This window comes from Nicotiana tabacum, chromosome 4, assembly GCF_000715075.1.
Source record: "Nicotiana tabacum cultivar K326 chromosome 4, ASM71507v2, whole genome shotgun sequence".
Lineage (NCBI taxonomy): Eukaryota > Viridiplantae > Streptophyta > Magnoliopsida > Solanales > Solanaceae > Nicotiana > Nicotiana tabacum.
This window is the reverse complement of record NC_134083.1, coordinates 135,481,156-135,489,734: the sequence shown is the minus strand read 5'-3', so window position 1 is coordinate 135,489,734 and position 8,579 is coordinate 135,481,156. Positions and strand designations below refer to the sequence as shown.

General features: G+C 35.3%; 1 protein-coding gene across 4 annotated transcripts; it reads left to right on the top strand.

Moving 5' to 3' along the window:
• Positions 1-620: 620 nt before the first annotated feature.
• LOC107794727 (target of rapamycin complex subunit LST8-1) lies at positions 621-7,327 on the top strand. Of its 4 annotated transcripts, none has more exons than XM_016617250.2 (11): positions 621-854; positions 960-1,085; positions 1,949-2,050; positions 2,199-2,311; positions 2,404-2,473; positions 4,364-4,441; positions 4,784-4,900; positions 5,298-5,392; positions 5,553-5,632; positions 5,752-5,811; positions 6,755-7,327. In XM_016617250.2, the coding sequence occupies exons 2-11, from the start codon at positions 975-977 to the stop codon at positions 6,877-6,879; spliced, it is 951 nt and encodes a 316-aa protein (XP_016472736.1). In that variant the 5' UTR covers positions 621-854; positions 960-974; the 3' UTR covers positions 6,880-7,327. The 4 variants fall into 4 exon arrangements, with proteins under 4 accessions (XP_016472736.1, XP_075108568.1, XP_016472737.1 ...); XM_016617251.2 differs by having other exon boundaries at positions 716-854; positions 964-1,085; XM_075252467.1 differs by lacking the exon at positions 1,949-2,050 and having other exon boundaries at positions 714-854.
• Positions 7,328-8,579: the final 1,252 nt, after the last annotated feature.

Sequence of the window (8,579 nt, the reverse complement as noted above, 5' to 3'; positions counted from 1 at the left end):
TATTTTCAACCCGCCCTGTTACCACCCTACTCTCATCTTTAATCATTTCATAACGCAAAATTGCAATATTTTGCTAATTGAATTTAATACCAAGAAGTATTTTACGATACAAAATATGTAAGAAAAAAGAATTACCCCATAACGCACCCAAATATCATATGACGTTATCATTTAATTCAAAGCTATTGTTACACATTAATTTCGGTCTCAAAAACTCACATTGGAAGATTAGAGAAAGTTTCACCTGATTTTTATTTCACTGTACTTAAAACTTAGTAGTCGTTTTGACCATAAAAATTATAATTTTTGAAAAAAATAGTATGTGAAATTAAGTTGAAAAATGGTATTTGGAATTTGAAATTATGTTTGGACATGTATTTTACTTGAAAATATGTTGCAGTTTTGTGAGTGAGAAAAAAAGTTTTTCTAAATTTTTTGAAAAAGTGTTCTTTTTGAAAAACTTATTTTCGAAATTGTATGGACAAACACATTTTTGAAAAAAAAGAATTTCTTTTTTATGGACAAACTGGGCCTTAAAATGGAACCATTTTTTATTTATCCTCAAAGCAATAGGGACTGAAGTGTAAGTAAAGTCTATGTAAGGTACTAAAGTACCACTTAGTAAAGGGACCAAAAGCATTATATATATATTCCTACGAATTTCGTCAAAAAGAAAAATAAAATACCTACGCATTTCGCCGATCGAATATTTACTACTGAAGCATTTCGTAGAAAAAAATGTTTTTCTCATCCCTACCATGGTTCCTTATTCTGTCTGTATTTATTACAAAACCCCTGTAAAAACCTAATCCTGTATATCAATCAATGATCTAATTTGATCCCAACCTTTTCAGGTACAATTAATATCTAACCAAAATAAATAAATAAATAAAAGGCCAATTTTTTTTTGACCAATTTCTTATTATTATTTTTTTGTTTGTGTGTGTGAATTTGGGTAGGAAGGAGGAATAAAGATGAGTCAACAACCATCGGTGGTGCTAGCAACGGCTAGCTATGATCATACTATAAAGTTTTGGGAGGCCAAAAGTGCCCGCTGCTATCGCACTATCCAATACCCTGAATCTGTAAGTTCAATTCTTTATTCCATTTGTTTGTATTTAGATCTTTTCGCTGTAAAACAATTATTTTTTAATGAATATATTTTTCGCTGTAAATTATTTGCTGTTCAGCTTATGATTGGTCAAGTTGATACTTGTTAGATTTGAGATATGTATGTATAATGTATTAAGAGCTTTTGTTAAAATAGTAGCATTAGGACTGTTGTACGGTTAAAGTAGATGGCATAATGCTGAGATTAGAACCTCCGCCTTTCAATGGGAGAATGAAATTACTAATGAACGAGCTTTTATATGCAGTGTTTCTGCCTAACTGCATTCTTGCATATGTGACTTATTTGTTTATTGTAAAATCAGTTTCAACACATATATGTGACTTATGTCATCACGGGATAAATCTGATGCCAAGCCTGCAAATTGGAAATAGACTCAAGCTTCACTTTTGCGTCGCATTACCTTTTTTTTTCTTTTTAATAACCGAGCCTGAGGGCCGTTGATGCATGATTCGAAACTCAGCAGATAATGGGCCCGCCCCTCTACCTGTCTCCACTTAAATACCAGGCTTTTGTTCGCGACTGTGACATGCGCCTAACCCGCACATCACGAGTTGCGCTCTTACCAGTCGATCAAACCCCATGGGGCACTTTTGAGTGGCATTGTTGTCTGCGTTTTGTTAAGTATTTGACTCATTTTTCATCAAGTAGTTGAGATCCTGTTCATCTGTCCGAACAAACTATATTGGCAGGGAAGGTGTGATAGACTGTCAAAATGTATGGAATAAATATATCCATTTTGGATCAACTTTTTTTTTTCGGGGCAGTTATGTGACACATCTACCTTTACTTCATTTCCCTTTCTTGAACTGTATACAGCAAGTGAATCGTCTCGAAATTACTCCGGATAAACGCTTCCTTGCTGCTGCTGGAAATCCTCACATTCGATTATTTGACATCAATTCTAACAGTCCTCAGCCGGTAGGTCTTTAGATTTTCCTTCTTTATGTAAATGTTTTTTTTAGTTCCCTTTTTCTGTTACCTGGTGCTTTGCTCTGCTCTCCCTTTGATATATCTAGTTTGTATCCATTTGAGTTGTTTAAAAGATATTTGTCATACTTTTTGGCAGCTGAAGAGCTTTGATTCACACACTAACAATGTGATGGCGGTAGGATTTCAATGTGATGGAAATTGGATGTATTCTGGATCTGAAGATGGCACCGTAAAGATTTGGGATCTGAGGTATTGTAGATATCAAGTCAGATGTCTTCTGATCTTTCCAACTTCTCATCTTCCTTTAAGTCGACGTATCTTTGAATCTGATGAATGAATAGGGCACCAGGTTGTCAGAGGGAATATGAAAGTCGGGCAGCTGTGAACACTGTAGTTTTGCACCCTAATCAGGTTGTTATACTGTGATCTCTGAATTGTGTTAAGCACAGTATGTATTTAACTTTTTGACTGAATGTCGAACTCTGAGAACCTCACAAAAAGAGCAGTGTTTTTAGTCAGCTTTTGTCCTGTTTGTTTCTTCTTAGCAAAATTCTCTGGCTTTATTCATCGAATAGGTCTCCATATCAAATCTTTGAGTTTTTGGTTGAATAAGGAAATAGTTTGAATGAGCTATTCATATTGGGTTGCATCAGAAAAGATGGAGGATGCGCTAAAGAAAATAGACATAACATTGTCACAAATAGTGATTTTATTTTACATTTTTGCTACTACTTCATCTTCATCTTTAGTATGTAACAAGACTTTTTGCCATGCTTCTGTTGATTACCTCTAGTTATGTTTTAAGAAGTGTTTATATTTTGGGTATGTCTAATTTTGATTATACTGTGTAGTTCTTAGAAATCTTTGTCAAACAATCAATCAACTACATTTTAATCTGAAAATTGTTGGGTCTGCTATGTGAATTGTCAATATTCATTCTGCTCTATTATGTTCCAGTTCAATCCAATAGTAACTAATTTATCTTTTATGACAAATTAGAGTTCTCTAGAACTAGCTGTTTCTGAAATTTACCCTTATCCATGTATACTGACATACAAGTTTCTACAACAATTACTACTATGCCTCAATCCCAAACTAGTTGGGGTTGGTTGTGTGAATTCCTCAATATCATAAACGCTCTGTTTGGATCCATAATATTTCAATACGCGGTACTTAAGGATTATCTAATGCTAGGGGTTCTGTAATATACTCTAATGGTCATATCTCTCGCACACTAAGAGTTCTCTAGTAAGCACTAATCTTCTAGTTGGTATCACCTATTCGGATTTTCTGACGTACAAGTTTCTAACCCGAATAATAGATTCATAATATACATCGAGCCTAATGTTAGCGTAATAACAACTACTAAAACGTTAAGCCCAACTAGCTATTGCCTATATGATTGCTTTCTTCCATTGTATTCAGTCCATAGCTAAATTGCAGTGATTCGAGGCATATAAGGTCTTAAGGACAACTTTCCTTCATGTGTTTTGTATTTACCTCGTCTCTTTTATTACCTTCATTCATCATATTCGCACGCCAACAGAACAGTGCATATGGAGGTTTGCATAGAAGATGACTGAACATCTAAAAGGACCTCTTATCTAATCCTTTATGTGTGCTACTCACAGTCTCGCGCCCTTTGTCAGATATGATCATTTCATTTCTAATCTTGCTCAAGCATGTACCACCTTACATCCGTCTTAATACCTTTGGCTTTTGGCTTTGTAAACATATCTATGCTGTTTATTTTTCACAGTATTTCTATGATATTCACTTGTAAATATGTTAGGGATTAGATGTCCAACATCCCTTTCTATATAATATTGTTTGTTGCACATTTGTGCTATGGAACTTGCTTTTCATTTTGTTGGGTCCGTAAATCTCCTTCATTTCATTGATCCTATAGTTAATATGTCTATTACATCTTCATATATTATATCATCCTCTTGGAAAATTGATCCAAATATTTGTTTGTATCTAGGCACTACAATCATGGATAACCTCGCTCCATGTTCGTACTCTAATCTTTGAAGATACTTTGAAACCTCAATAGGAACAACATGAACGACTATATATTTTTCTAACCCTCATATTTTTCAGGCACTTCTTTATTTCAGCAGAGCTAATACTTTAAATTGTTATATGAAAGTAAAAAAATAATAAAATAAAGTAATCTTTCGACTTGAATATTTCCAATTTATTTCTGTATGCCCCACCAGAATACACTTTCAATGTGATTTGCTTGAGCTTTTCCATTTCTTGTATTTCATGGATCTTGTTCTTCTGTATGTTTTACAGACTGAGTTGATATCTGGAGACCAAAATGGCAATATCCGTGTGTGGGATTTGAGGGCAAATTCATGTAGCTGTGAGTTGGTATGTAGTACATAGTTTTTAGCAGTTCATATATCTTGTGGTCCTTTGGATTGAGTTATTCATGAGTGAATATTAAGGTAATTCCGAGAGCTAGACCATTCCCATTACAAAAGAAAGGAACTCTTTTTTAGAGATGCAACTGTTTCACTTAAATAGTGAACTTGCTAACCATTAATTGATCATGTAGATATATCTGTTGGTGTTTGATGATCAATTTCATTCAAAAAGAAATGCAATACATAGAGCATAATAGATGGCCTTTAGTGGTCACTATCTCTTGTCGTGTGCATGTTTAATGTGAAGTACACAAGTTGGTATTTATCAGTATCTTTGAAAACTTAGGTACCGGAGGTGGATACAGCTGTTCGATCTTTGACTATAATGTGGGATGGAAGCTTAATTGTTGCTGCAAACAATCGTGGAACATGTTATGTTTGGCGTTTATTACGTGGCACCGAGGTAACCAATTGCTGATTCTACAATTCTAAAGTGTGCGTGTGATCTTGCTTATACCCCAAATCTCCTTCACCAAAAAAGGGGAGGGGGTGGAGAAAGAAAAAAGAATAAGGGAAAGAGAAAGAATTTAACACAAGTAAGCATATTTTAACTTTCTTTAGTTTCTAATCTTTTGAATATAATAAATGTAAAACCTTTCACTGAGCTGTCTTATCAACTCTTCCCGTCTGTAACTGTCTTGTCTCCTATTGAACTAGATCGTTCAGTCTGATTGAACTCAAAGTCAAACATCTTTTGTCCCTTCTCATGTGTCCACATCCTCATGAATTCGGATTAATGCAAGCATTTTGCTACAGACGTGACTGAATATTACTAAAACTGACTTCACATAAATGTGCAGACAATGACCAACTTTGAGCCTCTGCATAAGTTACAAGCTCATGACGGTTATATCCTCAAATGTCTTCTTTCGCCTGAATTATGCGAACCTCACAGGTGAGAGTTTTTCATGAATTCCTTGTGTTTTTCTTCTAAGTTTCTAGTCTCTTATCTGTTAGTTGCTGACTTTTCACAGTAAATACTATTTTGCTTTGGATACTTTCCATTTTAACATGCTTTAACAATTCTTAGTTCCTTTCAAAATTGTAATTTATAGGTATTTGGCCACTGCATCTTCTGACCATACTGTCAAAATTTGGAATGTGGATGGCTTTACCTTGGAGAAAACTCTAATAGGTATTGAATACCAAAATAACTGCCAGACGTCTTGTTACTTCTCTTTTCCTGTTTCCTGGCAGCTTCTTTCAAATTCTTCATCACATGTAATATTTATTAAATTTTGGTGTATTTACCAGGACATGAACGCTGGGTTTGGGACTGTGTATTCTCTGTTGATGGTGCTTTTCTAATCACAGGTACATACTGAAATAGTTGTGAACTGTAAGAATATTTCTGATATTTCCGCCTGGCTGAAGTTCAACTTGAGCAAGATTTTTTGGTGCATTTGAGTACTTATTCTGTCTTTGTCATTTGGATTGCGTCGGTTGGCTGACACATGGAATCCTGTTGATCTAAATGAACGTTTTTTTTTTTGTTGCAAATTAGGAGATTTTCTGTATCTTTATGAACAGGGAATAATTGACTATAGAATGATAAAGATTAGGGAGGAAAGCAGTCCTACTCAGATTGTCTGACTCCTCCTTGGTTCTTCTATTTTTTCTTAACCATTTTACTTCTTTTTTTCATTTCTCTCTTTCCTTTTTAGTTTATTTCGGTGTCATTTGGCTGTCATTTTCTGGACTCTTAGGTATTGGTTACTTTTGTTGGTCTGCTGTGGTTTTGGTTTTTGCTGTTGGTAGAAAATAGGCGTTGAGGAGAGTTTGCTGTTCATCAACATTCCACAATTGAAGGAACAGAAATGAGGTTTTCTTTTCAGGGAGATAAAAGTTATGGAGCAGGTCAAAGATTTTTTGTCTTTCCTTCTGTGGGCGGGTGAATCGCGTGGGGGACTAGGGGCTGATTCAATGTTTGAAGCTTGAAAACAATAAACATGGTATTGGCTGGCATAGTCTGCCAATATAGTTTATCTTTGGATTTTATGTATGACATCCGAAGATAGAGAATCTGATGATTTAAAACCTTTAGATCTGCTGTTATGCCCAAAGACCTTTTCAGATTAGACAGATATGCTTCTGTGCTTTTCAATGTTGTATTGCCAAAAGAATTTCTAACTCAAAAGGCTTCTTAGGTGCTTTAGGTTCCTGCTGTCCATTTCAAATTTAAGTTTTAGCAGTTGGTCTCTGAAGTATTTGGCTTTTCAATTTGCTCTGACATCATACAAAACACTACCCTTTGCAGCATCTTCTGATACAACAGCAAGATTATGGTCCACATCTACTGGCAAAGACATCAAAGTGTACCAAGGGCATCATAAAGCAACAGTATGTTGTGCTCTACATGACGGGCCTGAACCTTCTAGCTGAACTTGGAGCATGCAGTGTTCGTCTTATAGATGACCCCAGGGCTTTAGTTAAGTTGTAAGGGATGCAGAGCGCGGTGTGGGTTTGGTGCAGGTCACACATTCAACCCCTGCCGCATACAAGAAACCTGGTGTTTAAGTGGAGAAAGGTGGGTTCGGCCAATTATTTACTGAATTTAAAATCATGCGCCAGCTGGATTTAAGATCGGGAAAAATTATACATGAAAATTTGGACGTTTAACGTCGTCTTCTACAGGATATTCAGTTAGTTTGCTAAGTTGCATTCTTCCGTTAGTTTGCTTCCATGGTTTCATGGCATCCCTTGACATTGTATGCTTATCCATGGTGTACATAAGTGAGCTCTTAGGTCATAAATTTTTGTTTTTAATAGAATCATGATAGAACACTGAGTTTTTGTGTGACTTTTAGCATAAATGATCCTTGTTACCTGATCTTGAATTCTTGATGTTCGATTTTTTTTTTCTTTTCTCAGTTTAATCATTTATTAATATCTGAACCTCATTGATTAGACTAATTTAGACTCACAAAGATGGTAAAGCACTCCCTCATTGAAGCTCTTAGGTGAAGAAAATTTTAAACATTCTACCACACCGTTCGGTGGTTCAAGTTTGGAGTTTGAATAATACAAACAGTGTTTCAAGTTTGGAGTTTGAATAATATAATAAACTCATAATAAGTGCAAATTTCTCAACTCCTACGTATCAAATACCAATTATAAATAAATGATGCAATGTGATTGGTGAATTTTTAGCAACAAGGCCACATCTTCAACCAGCTTTCTTTCAATTTTTCTGTAATTTCATGTACTTCCCTTAATTCAAGAGCCCTTAAAGGGGTACAAGATAATAAAGGTAAGAAGGCCACATCTTTAACCAGCTTTCTTTCAATTTTTCTGTAATTTCATGTACTTCCCTTAATTCAAGAGCCCTTAAAGGGGTACAAGATAATAAAGGTAAGAAGGCCACATCTTTAACCAGCTTTCTTGAACATCGGTTAAACGTTTCGTTAGGGAGCTTGTTATTGACTCTTTTTTTGTGGTATTCTTTCTCGCTCGGCTCTTGGAATCACATTCTGCACTGGTTGGAACAGCTAACAAAATCTACAACTTCACCTACTTCGTTGCCCCCGACCGTTTCTCGTACATCTATTGAAACAGAATGGTTTAATCTTCTTTCATCGATTGGTTATTCCTCTCATTTTTCAATTTTGGTCTCGAATAATTCATAAGATGGAATAGCCAATTCTCCTCTGAACCTCGATTCAATTTGTTTACCCGAAAAACGAATAAAATTAAATTTGTACGTAGTTCTAAGGATATGTGGTATAACTCAACACAAATCGTATGGATAAATAAGAATATCTAATATTTGACTGTGAGGATAAAAGATATCAAGCTAGAAAGGATAGTTCTTCAAAATGAAATGTGTGATATCTCAGTTACTAAGTATGCAAAAACCTGTCCTTACGGAAATAATAACCATACCCTTTATAGTGGAGGGATTCTACTTTAGATATAATTAAATATACAAGTGGGAGACCCATGATAAATCAGTTTTTTCATAATTCCTGCCACGATTCTCTCCTCTAGTGGGATTGCAAGGGCTCTTGTCTATAAGCTCGATCTTGACTCGAGCTCGATTCTGGCCCGGATCCTCATATTGATTCGGGGTCAGTGTTGGTCGG